At 41.2% G+C, this 19379-nt stretch overlaps 7 protein-coding genes across 7 annotated transcripts; 5 read left to right on the forward strand and 2 right to left on the reverse strand.

The window, feature by feature from the left end:
* Window positions 1-741: 741 nt before the first annotated feature.
* Bfra_010607 (uncharacterized protein) lies at window positions 742-1381 on the forward strand (the record flags this gene model as incomplete). Its single annotated transcript, XM_037340938.1, has 2 exons — window positions 742-925; window positions 990-1381. 2 exons carry the CDS (start codon window positions 742-744, stop codon window positions 1379-1381), a joined length of 576 nt encoding a protein of 191 aa, XP_037186581.1.
* A 1132-nt stretch (window positions 1382-2513) lies between these two features.
* Bfra_010608 (uncharacterized protein) lies at window positions 2514-3161 on the forward strand (the record flags this gene model as incomplete). Its single annotated transcript, XM_037340939.1, has 1 exon — window positions 2514-3161. One exon carries the CDS (start codon window positions 2514-2516, stop codon window positions 3159-3161), a length of 648 nt encoding a protein of 215 aa, XP_037186582.1.
* Window positions 3162-4318: 1157 nt separating this feature from the next.
* On the forward strand, window positions 4319-6003 carry Bfra_010609 (uncharacterized protein; the record flags this gene model as incomplete). The annotated part of the gene is made up of 2 exons (XM_037340940.1): window positions 4319-4889; window positions 5642-6003. 2 exons carry the CDS (start codon window positions 4319-4321, stop codon window positions 6001-6003), a joined length of 933 nt encoding a protein of 310 aa, XP_037186583.1.
* A 204-nt stretch (window positions 6004-6207) lies between these two features.
* Bfra_010610 (uncharacterized protein) lies at window positions 6208-7832 on the forward strand (the record flags this gene model as incomplete). The annotated part of the gene is made up of 4 exons (XM_037340941.1): window positions 6208-6352; window positions 6907-6929; window positions 7050-7431; window positions 7546-7832. 4 exons carry the CDS (start codon window positions 6208-6210, stop codon window positions 7830-7832), a joined length of 837 nt encoding a protein of 278 aa, XP_037186584.1.
* Window positions 7833-8748: 916 nt separating this feature from the next.
* Bfra_010611 (uncharacterized protein) lies at window positions 8749-10073 on the reverse strand (the record flags this gene model as incomplete). Its single annotated transcript, XM_037340942.1, has 5 exons — window positions 8749-8822; window positions 8874-9528; window positions 9586-9675; window positions 9724-9814; window positions 10021-10073. 5 exons carry the CDS (start codon window positions 10071-10073, stop codon window positions 8749-8751), a joined length of 963 nt encoding a protein of 320 aa, XP_037186585.1.
* Window positions 10074-10701: 628 nt separating this feature from the next.
* Window positions 10702-11507, reverse strand: Bfra_010612 (putative microtubule associated protein; the record flags this gene model as incomplete). The annotated part of the gene is made up of 2 exons (XM_037340943.1): window positions 10702-10988; window positions 11300-11507. 2 exons carry the CDS (start codon window positions 11505-11507, stop codon window positions 10702-10704), a joined length of 495 nt encoding a protein of 164 aa, XP_037186586.1.
* A 1597-nt stretch (window positions 11508-13104) lies between these two features.
* On the forward strand, window positions 13105-16487 carry Bfra_010613 (uncharacterized protein; the record flags this gene model as incomplete). The annotated part of the gene is made up of 8 exons (XM_037340944.1): window positions 13105-13468; window positions 13525-13666; window positions 13847-13922; window positions 14338-14473; window positions 14644-14906; window positions 14999-15204; window positions 15269-15647; window positions 15705-16487. The coding sequence occupies 8 exons, from the start codon at window positions 13105-13107 to the stop codon at window positions 16485-16487; spliced, it is 2349 nt and encodes a 782-aa protein (XP_037186587.1).
* Between the last annotated feature and the right edge of the window lie 2892 nt (window positions 16488-19379).

Raw genomic sequence — 19379 nt, forward strand, 5'->3', positions numbered from 1 at the left:
CTAATTTTTGGTTATTTCAATGAGATCTATATCATCTAGTACTATTTCTATATAGTATAATTTATATTTCCCGACGGTCCAAGTTAAGTATTACTTTATCTTGTGGCATTGACAATTTCCATTGTATGAGGTATACAGGGATTTGGGATTAGTTGTCTTTTGAAACATTGGAAAGGATAGTCGGCGCAAAGTCCCAGTTGGCTGTATCACATAATTTCATAAACGGTGTTTGATAGGTAGCTACTCGAAAATGATGGGGTTCGAATCCTTTCCATAACATATTGGGTGAGAGGGAGAGCAGAAAAATAATGCGATCATTTAACAGTTCCAAAATCCAAAGGTAATTGCCATGGAGACACCCGAAGCTTTAGTAGCCTACTTACTACTACGTGAAACTACCAAGCATCTTAAAGTTATAACTAGTTGAGTTATCGGCCTCTCATCTGTTTACCTTTTGGGTACGGTATCATAAAATAGAAGAATGAAGCGAAGCTTGAAGAACTGTTCATTACTTGTTCGGTTCCTTCATGATCCTCGGAATCTTGCCGTACTGATTGTGGCCTTAGAAGAAGAGAATATGCTATAAATTATATTGATTTTTTAGCTCACAGGATATTACACCAGAGCCATCACAACTACATAACTTTATAAAGTCGATCTTCAATTCCTCACTTTATTCTCCACTGAAACCCATTCGGCAACTACAGTGCTTTTAAATTTTTAGTTACAAAGATTTCCGAAATGACAGACAGTAATATTTCCAATGATAATACGGAGCCGAGGGCATCACAGGGGGTAGAAAACGACAAAAAACGCGTCTCAGGTGCGTCTAATGCACCCCAGGAATCACCACAGACCCCTCAGTCTGGTCCCATCGAAAAGGAAAAGCCAGCAAAAGATCGGCTGGAAGAAGATATCGCACATCGTAAGCTACACCGGAAGTATAGAAAATTCATTTAGTATCGTCTAATCTAACACAATTCATGCAGACAGGAGTGCCCTTTACTACGGACCTGATGATCCAAATGCACGATTTTGGGGAATACTCGCCACCTCCCGTCGCAATCGTTCTGTTAACAGAGTAAGCGAGAATCTTCAAAGATCCGAATGTGCGAGTAATCAAAAGGCTGAATCAGAGACACATCTTACAGACAACGAAATGAGAAAGCGCAACACGCTTAGCAATGTAAGCTCGGGAGAGAAACTCGGTAAAGTTGGCTTTGGAGCCGAGCCTCTACATTCTCCAGAGTCTAACATCGCACCAAAAGTTTCTCGTCACAATGCGGTCACAATTGTGGAGGTATACGAGCTATTACTAGCCAGCTGTGCAAGAGTTCTCTCAAGATTCCGTGCGAAACAAAGAAAAAACAGAACTATTTAATTTAAGTAGTGACTGACTATATGTCTCATGGAATAGAGAAGATTCGTCTTTTGGTAGTGATAGTTACAGAGATGTTTCAATGATGCGTATACATGGAGGATTAACCGATCTGTGGACATCAAAATTGTATGCAATATATCTTTATGGTCTCATTACATTTCAGTTTACCCTCTCTAGTATCACAACGATCATCCAATTTATAGCGTTATTCAATTAAAGTCTACAGGAATGCACTTCGTAGCCTTTGTTATGCTGCGTGGGATGATATCCCTGATTATTTGAAACTCATTTTTCATGTCACAACGGGAGCCTTAAACTCAATTTGATGTCGAATTCAAAAAAATCCAAAAAAATTGACAATAGTATAAAATAAATGAATTAGTCAAAGTCTGCTCTCATTAATTTATGACCTATCTCATGTCAATTCGGCAATCTTCACAAAGTCGAAATTCGGTGTATAGTGAATCACATCAATGATTACCATGCATGTGAAGATAGCGAATGAAGTTGTTCTTTCCCACGGAATCAGCTTAATTTCATAAAATGATTTGTATTGCAAAAGCGCTATACCAAGTTTAGTATTCTTTGAGGGTGCGGAACTCTCTGTATATAATATCAGGCACAAAATAACCTTGTAACAATATTCTAATGTAGCATTTCAATTAATCCAATTCCACTACTCAGCTTTTACTTTAAAACCTTGAATTTGAGGTGACTTTGAAGATTGTGAAAACTCTTTTGAAATCACAAAATCTGCTCTCCACCTCGAAACTTGAGTCTATCTGCTCTGCTCATCTCTTTCCGGAGCACTTTTTTTTTTCTTATGACAAAAACCGTAACATTTATAATTCAAAGAATAGTAACAAGACATAAGACAACAGAATAATCATTACGGTGTTCTGATTATCATTGATCGCGTTCATGAACTTGCGCACATAACCGTGATCGTATTGGTAGACACCAGGTAGATATATAATAATGAGAAACTCCTCTCCTCCTATCTATTCTCCTTACAAAACTTTCATTTGTGAATCTTTCCGCCGATAAACTTTCATCAATTAAGCATCATCAAGATTCCAAGTTGACAACCTCTCAACATCTCAAAAATCCTATCAAGAAAGGATCAGCGATCATGAAGACGCAGAGTTTCTCCACCCCCGGTCCTATTTCATCTCCAAAGATCGCTCTGCGCAAGGAGATGTCGCAGAATAGCACACCGAACACCCTTCCGAGCGTACGCATGCTATCTCCACCGGGAGCTCCACATCAACGCCGATTCCTTCGCCCAGAAGTAGCCCCGCAATCAGACGGAGCATTCAGAACTTCCCATAACCTAAGGGGTAGATCAACTGGCAGAATGTGCATTCCAAGACCACGTCAAGGACAGAATAGCAGAAACATACGCTCTCGTTCACCCCCAAGAGACCGTGTGCCTGTATACCGGAACCGATCCCTGGTAAATGACCGTCTGTTTGGCGGACGAGCGACTCAACGATCATCACTGGGACCTTTCTTGATCGAATCCATTGAGAAAGACACAGTTATGAACAACGTACAGCCTTCCAGCTCACACGATATGAATGAGCGATTTCAGAGTGTGCTATCCCTTGCAGACACAGAGCGCAAGGAGCAAGCTACTAGGAGTAAAATTTCTGGACTACCAAGCAGCAAGAGCTTGCACACAAAGTCTAAAGAGATAGAATCAGGTAGCTTTAAAAAGTCATCCGAGGATTCCAGTGACGAGGAGGATAGATTCTGGGCAAAGAAATCTTCAAAGTAACCACATACTGTGAGACAACAGATATGATAAAAGTGTTTCATCATGGATCTATTTGACCTAACTAACAGTACGTAGGAATGGGTAGAATTGAAATCGACAAATTATCATCCGTGGCCCAATCATGCTGGATAACAGGAAGATCGTGATAGCTTTTAACATTCTGTTCCTTGCTTTTGACAGAGAAACACTGATCTGGGAAGTCATATGAGGATATGGTATCCAGAAAGACACCGTGTCACTTTTGTCTTGTTGTAGTTCGTGATAAATTAGTTCTTTGCTGTTCCTGGGTTGCTTTTGTATGAGAATCTTATGGTGTTGTGCTGTAGAGACGGGGCACAATCTTGAGTTTCCGCCGGTACATTCTATGATATCCGAAGAATCTCCATTCTTAGTGCTACAATATTTGTGCGTTTTGCACATGAAGGAGTAGATGGAGACTCTATGGTGTTAATTTAACTAAGTTGGATGATGACCCGTTTCTAATTGTTCCTGAAGAATATTCCATGTAGCAATTACAATTACATGCTGTAGGTGTTTCATGATCAACATTCAATCAAATCTTTCACCCAAAGGATTGCTTCATATGCATTTGAACTTCTGAATATGTGACATTGTAGTAAGCTCACGTTCAAGAATTACTCACAAGAATTCATGAGATCAACTAGAGCTGTTTGAGAAAACAGCGATATCAAAAACGTAGAAACACCTGTATTGTGAAACTTATCTAGAGCGTCTTCCATACCTTCGACATTAGAAATACGCAATTACTCGCATATATCCCATGATAAGGTGAGGTAAGATAGCTTTGGCGCGACAGATCGAGAGTGCGTTATCAATTTCACGCCAAAAAATTCACTCACTTTTTTCACTCACAATTCACCAAAAAGCCAAAAGGGTGTTTCCAAAAATAGTTGCCTCAAAACAAGGATAGATAATGGCATTCATACGGTCTTCATAGAAGTTCTTTGTACCATTTCTGTCTCCTTCAGCTAGAAAAGCACATGAACATTCTTTCGACTTCATACGAAAAGAATAAGCTTCGCACTCACAAATATTTTGCAAGGATTTCTTGTTTCTCTCCGATCTGATCCCTTCGTAACCCACGAATTAATTTTCACGTACCGTCGATTTATAATAAAATACCTTACTTCACTTCAATGGAGCTACCAAAATACGATTCGAGAAGCATTTCCAATCCAAAAAATTTACCTCCAGAAAAAGTGCACAAAAGCGGATCGGGTTCTCGAGATATTCTCCGTGAACAAGAGAAAACTTTCTCTGGAGAAGATTTGATTATGTCTGATGAGAATTGGAGCTATATAACTGAGAGTGAAGACACATATATGGACGATGACTATTACACAGATGGGACTCACACCGGCGACACCACGATCTATCGTCCATCTTCTGGTCTTGCGCCCCAGGTAACAGCTCCTGTGAAAAGCTACGCTCCAGTTCAGGCTCCCCAAAAACGATACGTACCAGCTCCACGCCGTTATAGAGGAATTCTTGATCCATACGAGGGCGCAGAAGATGCCGCATTTTTTGCTCACGCAAATACACGGTATCAGCAAGGAATTCGGGAAGCACTACGCAAAAGTGAAGAGAAGTGTAAGGAGGAGAAATCGAGGTCTGCGAGAAAGGAAAACACGGGTTTGACTACGCGGACCAACGCAGCGCCTGCTGCTACTGGCGGAGGAAAAATCAACTTTATTGATCTCTTATGGGGTGATGCTTAGAGAAAGTCTGGGCATAAGTTTTCAAAGAAACCTTGGGTGGTCCAGTCGTTGATATAGAGATGACCGCTCTCAGTAGCTATCATGTCTGTTAAGTAGGTTCTTCACCAACTCTGAGCTCTCACCTTGTAGGAGTCACAACTTCAACTGAACTACTGCGACTTTGGTCTGCGCTCTTGCAGGCAGCTTCGCAAAATACTGCATATTAGAAGATGAGCCATAACTACATGTCAGCTTCGGTTACCCATCTAGTTCGTCCATTGCAAAAATGACCAGAATGGGCGATTGATAGTAGTTGTTTTTTTCATAGTCAAATTCAAATTGTTACTTTCCATGACTTCGATAAGTCTGCTAGTAGAGATCATGGTTATTTATCGTAGGAAGCTCTGGAATAATACGATGAACGATTCCTGCCTGAGTGTTTAATTGTAATGATACTTTCCGCTTTTTGCTTTTTGTATTTTAGAATGAGTGAGCATCCCGAAAAAAGTTCCTGGAATTTTTTGAATTCAATAGATTAAATCTCTTTATTCTCTTCTAAGCAATCAATAAGAGACAGTTCTCAGGTTACTACGGCTGGGTGGTTCTCTTTTGGTCCCCCTAAATGACCTAGCTCTTTTCGTTTAGCTCCTTTCCACCTCACTTCACAAAATAGTTGAACAACACAGCAATTCTACAGAAAAACAAATAATAACTCAATCATTCAACAACATCAAAGCAAAAATATCATGGCCAAGGACAAAGGCAAGCAAAAGGCCACAGGAAGTGGTGGCATATCTTTTCCTGGATTTGAAAAGAAGATGGCTCCCAAAGCTGGAGTGAAGAAACCCAAGCCTAAGAGCATCAACACCAAAAGCAGAAACAAGCGTATCGAGAAACTCTGCACTGTTATCTTCGGAGACGTCGAGCCGAAATCCAAACTTCATCAGCCCAGCAGCACATTCCTATTCATTAATTGCGACCCCGAAGACATCAAACATTTGATTGAGGACCATAGAGAGTGCTATAGATTGATCAGCGATTATAAGTGGCCATTCATCATAGCAAATCCTTATAAAATAGCAAATCCTTATCAATTTAATCTACACGCTACAAATCATCATTGACGGGATCAAAGCTAAGCAAATCTTCCATTTGCTCGAAATATAGGGTTTCAGCTAATCCAGTATCTACGTCACGTAGACAATCTCGAATGGGAAGAGATCCTTGAACACCACAGATCTCACTTTGCAGAAGAATCAAGTCAAAGCTTCGGAGGAATTCAATTAAAATATGCCAGATTCTTTCAGGTAATTGCCAAGTTGAACAAAATGGAGGAAACTGCTGCGGCTGCTGCGGCTGAAGGTATTACTGTTGAAGAGTTCACTACTAGAGCTGTTGTCGTTTATTTACATAGCGTTGCTGATCAATGCAAAACTATGGCTGCCGAACTCCTTGCTGCTGAGGCTCAGTTGCGTGCGCTCGCGTCTCAATTTGGAGGTTGATACAGATATCAAGTAAGTTTAATATCATAATATGCTTCAGTTCTGCAGCTCTGAACTGACTGGCAACCTAGCCCTTAATGATATTGACAACGGATCTTTCATCCTAAATAGCGTTATGACAAAATAATACTGGCAATCGTCGATATTAAGCTCAAAGTTGATATGGTATATGATAGCTGGGCTAGAGTGCTCGCCGAGGATGATTCAACACAACTTAGATATCTCGATGCGCTATATGAATCTTGTTGCAATGGGGTTCCATGGTGTTTAGTTTAGAGCATCGCGAGTAGTTTTAATGCGCAAACAATCTTCAAATCAATGAACTTATGGTTCTTTCTGACTCTACAATACGGTTTTTAATGACTACTGGATGTATTGAATACTTCCGAAGCTTCATCTTGATTAAATCTGTGAGTGAATCCCGATTTTGCCTGTTTAATTGTGATTCTTCCCCGTGATAGAATGCTTCTCACCATGTAAATAAAAATATACTGGAATTTTAGCTCCTAACGTTTCGCACAATAGAGAGTATTGAAATCATTTCGCTAGTAACCAGCTAGACATAACTTTAAAACAGGCCCAATTTTAATTGGTTCTCTAGCCGACCCCTGAATACCAAAGCAAGCTTTACACCCCACCTCCACCCTACAAGAAACCCATTTATCTAGGTCACCAAGCAAACAATACCAAAATTCTCTGAAAAAAATAACACAACGACAAGAGTCAAAGCTAAAACTACAATGAAGCGCACCCCGCTACCCGATCAAAGAATGGCCACTACCAAGAGACCCGCCAAACCTCGCAAATACACACAGAGCGCTGCTTCTCGAAGAATCATCGATATTTGTAAACAAACAATTATTAGCAGAGTCAGGGTACAGTTTAAGAAAGACGCCAACAAGAAAATCAAGTCCAGTTATACGACCGTCGAATCTCTTGGAAAGGAATCCTCAAAAGGTGGCGATCTTGCTTGGATTGAGCCTCCCGAGCCCGAAACCTTCCTATATCAAGATGAGAAGACTTTGGAATATTATAATTATTACCGCAACTGTAAGTGTCAAATGACTTCTTGTCAAGTCATCCTCTTTCCTATTCATGTCAAAGTTACTTGGCGGCACTCGATCGGTAGAAATTTACTAAATACAATTTTTCTTTTCCATGTAGATTACGCACCACTTCAAGAATTAAAGAAGACGAAGAACATGACATGGAACGCTATTCAGGCTATTCACGTGGAGCATTTCCCCGACAAGCACGTCCCCAAGAGCAGAAATGGGCTCTCCGCCCGCGCCTATTCATGCTATCACGGATTATGTGTAGTCATTGAGGCTGAAAAGGAGGCCGTTGCTTTAGCAGAAGCTACTCAAAATCCCGAATTTGTCTTTCCTAATGATGATGATGATGATGATGATGAATACAATGGAAGGGCTCTAGATGGCCAGGCCAAGTGAGGGACAGCAGGTGAAACAAAACGCACTACGAAGTATTTCACATCATCTTCCTCTACTTGCGCTCTCAGCTGACTCTTCAAACTAGAATTCGATCTCAACGACGACGAAGGTCACCCATCGATAATCGAGTAATATAACGTGGACAACTCTGGTAGTTGTACACCTTGGAGTTCTCTTTGATGGCGTAGTACAACGGAGGAACAGCAACGGTACACTGATTCATTTCGATTTCTTTATCAACACGGAGCATACGGTCTCTGGGTTACATTTAGCTACTGGTTAATGATTACGAGATACTACATGATGATGCTTCGGGGCACATCAATCTAGGAATATACTGAATGACACAATACTGCATTATTATTGTCCATCTCAAATCACTATGAATTCCTTTGTTTTAAATATGATATTTATCAGAACTTTCTGGGAAGTACCACAGACTCATCTCTCCACTCGCCCATTCTTTCTTATGCAAAAAAGGAGGCATTGCGACCTGCCCACATTCGCATCTAGATCTTAACTCAAACCGATCTAATTTCTCAAAGCTTCGATCATTGTCAATGTCGGGAAAGTCAAAGAAACCATTCAGAGATATCATCATGATTATGCCTGTTTTGTTGCTAACAATAGATTGAATGCTTTCAATGAAGTCAAGACCTCGAGAGATGTAGGTCATCAAGACATCTTATGCCTGGACTATAATCACTGCACTGTGAGTATCCTGCGAGTCGTACGCATGCCCAATTACCTCAGGCTCAATCATTCGTAAAATTATCCTACCCTCGTTTACTCCCTTGGACTTTTGCTCCAATTCGTCAACTCAGTTCTTCATGATCACATTGATCAACTGTTTCTCCCAAGCCACATTTTTTTTCCTTTCCTCGTCCTCTTTCCTAATAACTAGATCACTTGACATTTACCGGGTGTCAGATATGACGGTTTCCTTTGCTTTTGGATTACTCATAGAGTGCTGTTCGCATGTATGTTCGACTAGAAAAATGTAAGTCATTGTATCACAAATCCATCCAGAGATAAACTCACAAAATCCACGTTGAAACCCCCGCAGTTTTTTTGCTCTACCAAACAGGTCTGCCCTTTTATCCGAAGTAAAGAAGCAACGCTCCCTTTTGAATCCGATTAATGTAAAACATGCATCCAATTCTTGTTCCGTCGATAAGATCAAATCTCGATCGTGTTCTGATGAAATATTCAAATATTTCTCTTTATTAGGCTGGCTCAACTCAACTAATGTAAGACACGCCGCCATCATCTCCTCTTCGTAAATATTCAAATAGAATACAGTGCCGTAATGATTGATAGTTTCGAGATTCTTTGCAGATGCACCACCATTTAGACTCTGTGACTGATCGTCTGGGATTCGTCCAACCTTCAATTCATTTACGCCCCACCTCAAACTATTTTCAGTGAAGGTATTGTAGTCATCGAGCACTGACTCACGCCACTCCATTATGGAGTCAAAACAGATGAACTGAGTTTTCTGCAAGCGAGGGAGGTTCGGCTGATAGGCCATATGATTTTCATAATCCTCAAAGCAAGGATGTGTTGCAGGTGAGTGACGACGTACTGTAGGTAAGGCTCGCTGCGTTGTGCTCGAAGAACGCCCACGCTCACGTTTAGATTCAATGGATTCTGGTCCATGTTTTGGTGGATGAAAGTCAATCGATGTGTTTCCGTTCTTTACTAAAGTAATTAGTTGAATCCTCCTTTTCGAAACAAATGAATGACAACTTACACTCTGGGCTTCCTCCTTCACTTCCAATTCTTTGAATTTCACTGAATTATCCAGACCATTCTCCGAAACATGTTTTTTGCTAGGTTTTCTCTAGAAATGTATCGGTATATTGGCTTGGAGTATCGCGAGTCTATATACCTTTTTGATAGCTGCTTCGTTTCCCATTACGGTTCCCAAGAATCCATCCTGGGAGTCGATTTTCTCTAGATTTCCAGTCGTAAAATGAGGCCTGGACACGTTGTACACAAATCAGACTCTGTCTTGGGTCAAGCAGAAAACATTGTTCTATGAAAGAAATCAAGGCCTACATTCTGATTCAAGCGCTTTGCCTGACTTTGTAGTCTTGAAATTGATATGGCTGCTATCTTTAGTCGATGACAGAGTAATTGATGGTTGTATTTGAAACAATGGAAGAATGTTTTTATCAGTGTTAACTCGTTAAGATTGGCGTCGAGAAGGAGATGTGTTTCATGATAAAAGGTCCTCATGTAGAAAATTTGTTATTTTTACACTCTATTGACTGTGGAAAGAAAGAACATTCAAAGTGAAGCGTTACTTCCTCCTTTCACTTCAACCGTAGGTAACAATTAGCCCAGCAACCCTTCGAAGGCAGAACTTATCGGCAGATAGCTAAAAACAAGCGATTATTCGTGTCAATCATCCAAAGGTTCATTTTCAAAGTACAGATGTGTTATCAGACTTCAAATTTACTGAACTTCCATTGCCCACTGTTTCGTCATTTCTTCACCTTCATGGCATCTTTCTTGCTCTCATTAGCACTCCAGTGCAACCACCACTCCACGATCACCATATGTAGTACCATTGCCAGCCATCCTGACGTCCCAAATACCATAACGAAAGTCATCGACATACGTTCTGGTGGATAGTATCCAAGTTGAACTGGAATGTGTACTTCATGTGTTGATAGCCCCAACAATGTATTCTCACATGCAGGATAGTTTTGTGAAATAAGCTCAAGGGGGTGCGAATGAGTGGTGTATAATTGATGGAGAATGGAACAAGTGGTGACGGAATAAAAATCGCGGGTGTGTGGTGAAAGAATAAATCGAGCAAGGAAGAACATGAACAAGCGCATAGTGAAGATCTGAAGAACTTTTAGTTCCTGACAATGATATAAGATTGATAAAAGACATGAGCTCGATTGAATTTTCGGCCATAATTGAGAACGAGCGCAGAGAGGAGGGAATAATAGTCTTGACTTACACAGCCTGTCCACCCCCAAGTCCTAATAGCCCAAACTCGATGCTCTGCAATTCTTTTCTGTCTAATCGCAACCCAGGATTTAAGTAATGCAAAAGATACCATGACACCAAGGGTATATACCCAGATTCTAGTTTCGAGAGTCCCTCCGAAGGAATTATGAGCAATCCCAAAAGCACCTTCTTGTGTGATTAGCAGAAGTAGACAATAAGGATAGGGGTTTCATCAACATGTGTTGCCAACCAGTAGCATCAAAAACAAGGCTCTTCCCAAATATCTATGCAAGCCCACGTACTTTCTCCTCACTATCGGAAGAAACTGAAGTGGGAGAAGGGTTCCAGCAGCTAGATTCAATGTTAGCTGCAACCACTTTGATATCCGAGTTGCTTCTGCAATGTTTGTAGCAATATTATACAATTAATTGTACACCTCAAGCCTCACACATTATACAATCTGCATCATGGAAGAAAGAAATGTTGTCAATCAGGCATACGTAAAACACTCCATAGATGAACTTCCTTCGCCAACCTCATCCCCTGATCTCTAAAGTCTATGAACTCGAGTGAAAATCTGGGACGGAATCTCCCTCCGAGAACAAAAGATTGTTGCGAAAAAGAAAAAATCGAGAATGTGACAGTAAAAAGAAGAAAGTAGATGAGAGACTTTGAGTATGTGAAGCCGATAAGTTTCGAAAGAGACATTTTGTTGGGGATGTTGAGATGAGCTAATGATGTAATAGTCTGTTATTCATTGAGAAACTTTTTGAGTGGAAGTTTAGAACTGCAAAATATAACAACGACAGTGTTGAATAAGCAAGGAGGGATAGTTGGCGTGAGTGTATCTCATATAAACCAATATATCTATTGCCGACACGTACAATTTTACCAGAGTACAGAGAAACGTATCTTTTAACTCACGAAATTAAGTTGAGAATTGGCCCGTGCGTTTACATGTCTTAAACCATAATCTGGAAATTATAAGAGAAGACACATGTCATTCTTCGTCTTGTACTTTTCAATGGTGTTGGATTGAGAACTTCTGTTCTTGAGAATGTTGCTTGCCATCAACCTTGGTCAAGGTTATCTTACTTGCTACACGTCTAGAGGTAAAAATCTTGGTGGCAGGAATAGTCGCGAGCTTTTAAGAACAATTTAGATGCCAGTCATGATTGAGGTGCGTGAGTGCAGATTTAGAACCCCTTGCGGCGATATCTAGATACCAGCAAGTTCTTGCGTTGAGATCGATTGAATCATTATTTCACGTGATATACACGTGATAATAGTGCTAGCACATACGAAAATCTCACAGTCCTTGAGCGATCTTCTTAGCTCCATCAAAAATCATCTAAGCCACACGCAAGTGCAATATACATGGGAGAGAAATTCCCAATTCATGTTTCCCTTGAAATTTGGGAATTGGAAATGCAACAGTGAGGTTGTAAGAAATTCTCTGCTCAAGTGGATCATAAGATTCATGATAAGCTTTTCATGCCTCTCGGAAACTCGGAAGTCAAGTCAATTCTCATCGTCATTCGACTGTTCAGTAATTGATAATCGCATGGCAGGTACACTATCTAAAAAACTATATTTGGCATGTTTCAATGGAGCAACTACAAGCCTGGGACTGATGCACACACCAACACATGTTTTCTTTGTTGGCTTCGTATATTTGGAATCCACTTCCCCTTAGAGATTCTCTCTAGGAAACACCTTGCTCCGCTTAGTTTCCCGAGATTGGTTATCCAAGCCGAAGAGGACGCGAATCTTGGCGGTTGTCGGAAATTAAGGAGATTGAACGACACGAGCGGAGAGATCGGATGAACCGTTGAAACTTCAAACCCACATCGTTCATTGATCACGACTATACAACTCCGCAACTTCAATTGCAATGAAGCACTGAAGATGTCTTCGAATTGTAACTAGTAATGTAATTGAACTTCCCTTTAACGCTCAATCGTTCTCAATAGCCAATATTGAGGGCGACATGAAAAGATTGGGTTTGTTGTGGACCACATATCTATTTATGGATGATCATTTTGCATGGTTACTCCATAACTTTAAGAATTTATCGTATATCCACCAGCTCCACCAAACAAAGTATACACGATGTCAACGATGGCCTGTTCAAGTGGTTAGTGCCATCAACTTTCTTATTTTTATTTAATATTCCCATGTCCATTCTTGTCATTCTGTCTATATCTTTTTTTTTCCATCCAACTTATCTAGTCTGTCGTTTCCAGTCGAACATTGCAACTAAAACAACTACTTTCGTTAACATAATCCGGCGTTCCTTGCCAAAATGAGGACTACTGTCTCTTCCATTATCAACCTGGGTTTCTTGACTCTGGTTGCCGCTCAAAGCTCGAGTTCCAGTGCTAAATCTTGTGTCTCCTCTTATCAACTGTGTTTGGATGAGGGCGGAGCAGACAACACATGCCAATCTAACAATGCAAGGTGTAAAAATTCATGTGCCGACAGCTATGGATCTTGTCTTTCGTCGTCAGATACATCATCATGCATGAATACCTATAATCTTTGCTTGAACGACTTCACCATATTCACCACACCAGAGGATTCGGCTGGAAAGGATTGTGCATCTCTTTTCTCGGCTTGTCACGACTCGGGAGAGGCAGATAATACTTGCAATAGCTATGCAGCTCAATGTAGGGTGCCTTCATATGATAAGGTTGTAGTTGGAATAAAAGACTAATGGAACCAGGCAAGGACAAATGCAGCACAATTTATGCCACGGCCCTTACTAGTGGATCCCCAGACTCCTCGGCAGCCAGCACGCAATATAACAATTGTCTCGATTCTTTCAGTGTATTCTCTACTAGAGAATCTTCATCCAACCTCGACTGGTAAGTGATATCAGATCAGACATCATAAAGTTCTCCTCGCTTCTTCGATTCCCCTTTTCAGACTTTGCGACTATTTTCCACCTTGCATGTTACGTTTTGGTATCTTGCCGCGTAACTCATGGCTTTGGGTTTCTAAAAAAAAATCTGTATGCAGAAAAAACTAATTCCTTCATCTTATAGTGTCTCCCAATTTTCGGCTTGCAGAGCCAATGGCACCGCCGATAACACATGCAATTCTTACACAGCACAGTGTAAAGTGAGTACCATCATTTCTTTTACGTGAGCGATGTCTACCGCGAACTCTCTTTCTCTCTCAGTCTTGTGTATCCTCGCGTATCTCAAAACTCTCATTCCAATACACATTTGATTGTTCTCCTCATCTTCTTCTTCTTCCTGTTCTTTCATCTTGTTATTTAGAAATCTCATTTGAAGATTCACATCAAGTGCGGACGTGAAGGGTACCGGTCATCGCGGAAAATCATGCGGCACAGGCAGTTGTCCTCCTCGCACCCCTCATCCTTTCTTGTTTTTTAAGCCAACGCCCCTTCCATTCTCATTTCGAGAAACTATTAGAATTTAGCAGTTCCATGACCTCTTCCATTCACCCCGGCCGCTCCCTTATTGAGAATCGACGTTTTTGATGGCCAATGACTAACTTTACGTTTTTATAGGACAAGTGTAGTGGGATTTATGGGATTTGCCTTAGTAGTGGAAGCGCTGATGATTCATTATGCATGAATCAGTACAATAACTGCTTAGACTCCTTCACGCCTTCAACTGCCCTGGATTGTGTCAGCAGCTTTACATGTAAGCTAAACTGTTTATTGCTTTCATGATACTCACCTATTCCCCGGTCTGATAGATGTTTTGAAATCACATCTTGTATATTCATTCTACTTCCAAACATACATCCTTTCCTCCTGCCCTAGCAACACAACTCTTCCGGATAGGCAATTGCTAACTCTACAATTTTACAGCATGTCGAAATGAAGGCGGCGAATCGAATACATGTGCTTCTGAATCAGCAACTTGCAAGAACGAGGCCAGCATCAACTATTCCACATGTCTTTCTAGCGGTCAGGCTGATGAATCGGCATGCCTAGAACAATACAATTCAGCTCTTGTCCAATTCAACACTACCACCTTGTTGAACAATACCGACTGTGTTTCCAGATTCACCGAATGTGAAAATGAGGGAAATGAAGACAGCTTATGTCAAAGCAATAACGCCAATTGCAAGGTTTGTATAGCTCCTTACCCTTTGCTCTTTGAAAATCCTTCTATTCTTCGATATAAACCGAGGCTCTTACTGACACCAAAATCTTAATGCAGACCGATTGTTCCACATCATATTCCACTTGTCTCAGTTCAGGTGACCCAGCTCTTTACGCTCCTTGCTTGGAACAGTACAATTTCTGCCTTGTGACTTTTGCCTGGGAAACAACCACTACCACTACTGGCCAGGATTGTGTTTCCAAATATATGTCATCTACCGGAGAGGACAATGCTCGCAATGCTGAGGCAGCTCAATGCAAATCGTAAGTCTAAACTTTATTTGGCAGCCTATCTTAAGTCTCTGGTTACTGACTCTCTGGTCCTTAGTGCGTGCTCTACAAGTTATTCAACCTGTCTGAGCTCCGGTGACAAATCCCTCGAAGCGCCATGTCTTATGCAATATAATTCGTGCCTCGTCAACTTCGAGTCCACCATTACGACCCCTGATTGTGCTACTAGTCTCCTTTCTTGCGACGATGCTTCAAACTCCTGCGCTGCCGATGCAGCCAGTTGCAAAAACACGTGCTCCGTGGCACTCGATATTTGTCAAAGTTCTGGAGATCCAGCTCTCACCGCAGGTTGTCAAAAACAATATCAGTCTTGCCTTGTTTCTTTCACATCTGCAACTGCTGCCATTGGAGAGGATTGTGTGGCTTCGTTCACTGAATGTAGAAATAATGGAGGGGCCGACAATACTTGTTCTTCGGTACGAATAATTCTCGTGAGAAATCTTGATTATGGAATATCACTAACATGAACATAGGAAATGGCCAGCTGCAAAAACAAGTGCAGCTCCGTTTACGATATTACTGGTACTTCTGCCGACAACTCAACCACTACTGCATCCCAAGCCCTTCGACTCTATGACTCCTGTCTCGTATCTTTCTCCTCCAACGATACCACTCCTACCGGTCAAGATTGCTCTTCGAAATACTACGCCTGTTCACTCGCTGGTCTCGAAGCCCCAAATGTCTGCAATTCTGACTACGCGACCTGCAAAAATGACTGCGGAGTCATTCTCGACACGTGCCGCAGTTCCGGGGACGAATCTCTCGTGAGCATGTGTGATAGTTTGTATAACGGCTGCTTGGATCCTGTTATGAGCAGCAATATTACCACGAATGCGACTGTTGCTATTAATGCTACAGCAACTTATGTCTTACCTACCAAATCCGCTTTCTTCAATTTGACCGGCGCATACTCGACGATTGTTAGTAAAGCGAGCACTGCGACTGCGAGTGCATACATTAGTGGGGCTCCATCGAGTGCGACAAACGGTACTGGACATTACACACAAGTCACATCAGTATCCATTGCCGCAATCTCTACCGGTGTCAGTTCTGGATATTCTCTGCCAGTAGCTACTATTTCCGCCAGCTATCCATTGAGCAACGCCACCTCCACATCAACCAGCATTGCTTCCACGAGCACTACCTCTGAGTCCGCTATTACGATTGAGACTGGAAAATCGAGTGCAGTGGACAGAGCGGTTGATGGGGACACTAGCGATGAGAGTGCTGATGATGATGATGCATGCGAGACTTAAATCTATAGAGTGTTGCTCGCTATGACATATGTAATATTTCATGAAGGCTATGAAAAGGAGGGTATGGTAAAATAGTTTATTCAAATTAGAGATCGTTTTATTCTCTAGATTGAAGACAGTTAATGATAATTTTTGATTACGTCTTTTGAAGTGATTCTCATTGTTCATTACTGTAGAGATGCGTCTTCTAAGATTACTCCTAGAACGATGAATGTGATCGATAACGTGGAAAAAACAAAAATTTCACACGTAGAGGAAGAAGACCGAAGATCTGGAAAATGAACAATCACTGCTCATAAACTTCGTATCAAGATGCAAGAGATGCTCCCTGATCAACGAAGAAACAGTCAGTATCAGTTCAAAAGACAGCTTCGATAGGATTTGAAATGAAATTGATGATAGTAAGACAAAAGCGGATAATGGATCATAACGGCAGAAACTCAAACGGTATAGTTGGGTACAAATACCCCAGAATGCCCTAGAGCCTAACTCTCTCCGCATAATCTCAACGCGGAAATTTTGAGAAGTATTGAGAAACGCTTGATTCGAATAGACAACTCAATATGTAATACCTGCAGCAAAATCTGGTGACCAAGCTTGGGAGGATTCAAAAGCAACCCAAAACCTTCTGCTATGTGGTTATGATCAGTGGCATATCACAGTAAGACGAATGCTCGTTATCGCCATAGCAACATCTACATTACATGAGCTTGGCTAGAACGGCTGCTACCAGAGGACTTTGATGAGTTTCTCGGGTAGATGTGTAGAATGAATATATTTCTTCGAGTTCGAGACCTCAGATTGAGAATGAACGAAGGTATAAAAAAGGCATTGGATTACGTATAGTATTGAATAGGAACTGTGATACCAACAAGCATCTGCATTCTTTCTTTTAAAGTCCACTTTACTAAAGCGATGAAAACGGCAACCTGTTCCGGAAAATGGGTCTGGAACTGGTAATTGCGCTTGTCAGAATGAATCCTGTAAATTGCATTCATAGGTATGCAACAAACTCATAGAATTCAACTTCATTGGCTCTAAGTGGGAGATGACTGGCCATGTTAGATATATCAGCCGAGGTTAAGAGGGAACAATGAATCCTGACTAATAGAGTTAGTTCTGATTGGCGAAGTTTGTGGGCATCAGGCCTATAAGCTGAATGAGTATATTGGTGTAAGAATGTTTCAAGAGCTGGGGTTAACAAAAGCGGGATGGGGCAGGATGGGGGGAATCCAGGACGACATTCGGCATTCAAATGGTTGAGCATTTTCACTCGATGTCAGGCAATTCTAGATTCCCTTTCCCAGAGAGAACCGACTTCACGAATGTTCAATTCGTATCTCATCAAACGGAACCCCATTATCTAGATGACCATATCTTTCGCCTTCTGGCTTTGATGCTTATTAGTGGTATAAAGTTTGGACAGCCAGGGTCCCAGTATCACTCAAGAGATCCCGATTTGATTCGACAAAGCAATCTAGAAGGACAAGATTCTCTTGTGTAGAGGGACATAAACTAGCATAGACTATTATTCCGCTCGAATACACAATTGGACGAAACTAAAGACAAAGGTGGAACGCCGTTTCTGGCATTGTTAGCGAAAATCTTAGGCGCGTGAATTCTTTGTAGGCTGGAGAAAGAAATAGAGGTCTTTGATATCGACACTTTTCTCGGCTGGTTCATATGTGAGTATATCAGCATTCATCATTGACTTCAATGATTAGTCTACCTGGATCAAATTCAAGGGAATAGCGCACCCACAATTTCCAAAGCAAAAGACAATCCCCCAATTTTCAGACATCAACATGGTAGCGACGTTACCTCAGTATAGGGGCCAATCAAGCCCGGATAAATATCTCACAATGTTAGTTCAGGTTATCTAGAAATAGTGTTTCCCTTTGTTTTGTATCATTCCAAATACGGAAATTGGCAGGCAAAGTCGACTAACTCATCGTAAAAGACCCAAAAATATGTCGCCTTCCGATATCCGCCAGTATCTGGCGAGCCTCCTTGTTCAAAACCACCAGTGTGATGTTAAGGACGCGAATGAGATCGCGTCTTATTGGGTATATGGCCGGGGATCAGACTTCTATCAGTATGGTTTAGATACCTTTAAAGACATGTTTGGGGATGAGATAGGGATGTTGTTCTTCTTGTATTCGAGGGGTCTTACACCAGGTGGAAAGTTAAGAGGACCATTTTGGAGACCATTGTTTGTTATTTTCGCCTGTCTTTATATTCTGATCTGTACATGGAATCTGTTGGCGATGTTTTTTCGAAGCTTGCAGTGAAATAAATGTTAATGCGTTGAAGAAACCTGTACAGAGGTTTGCCGTGTGCAATGACCTCGTCCTGGGAAATTGGGAAAATTACATTTAATGTACGATTGCTTGACTTGGCTTGCGGTTCGGTTTGCGGTTCGGTTTGGTTTGGTTTAGTTCTGAGAGGTATGAATCGAGGGAAGCCGGGAAATTGAATATTAAAGCAGATCAGGAGAAACATTCATACGATATACTGCTTCAACTCATTTAGAGTCTGCGACGTCTTATTGGTATATGCTCATTGTCTTCCAGCTGCCAGATTGAGCAATCGAAGATGGCTTGATCTACCAAGTACAAAGTTTCGTGTTTATTGAAAAAGCCCTGCTTTGTGTTTCTGGCATTGCTTTCTACTTCCTGCCTTGGTGGCTAGCATTTTTATACTAATCGAAAAATGAGATATGCAACAAAAGAGCAGGTCACGAGAAATTTCAAATACTGGTTATTGATTGGTCTTGGAGACATGAGCTGTCTATCACCGAAGTTGTGCCGAATATGACACTTCGTGATTGAAAGAAGATGGATGACTAAGACAAAACCTCAACGCAGAATCCCCCTGGAAGATTGTAATTGG

The sequence above is a fragment of the Botrytis fragariae genome (genome assembly GCF_013461495.1).
Source record: "Botrytis fragariae strain BVB16 chromosome Unknown tig00000797, whole genome shotgun sequence".
Classification (NCBI taxonomy): domain Eukaryota; kingdom Fungi; phylum Ascomycota; class Leotiomycetes; order Helotiales; family Sclerotiniaceae; genus Botrytis; species Botrytis fragariae.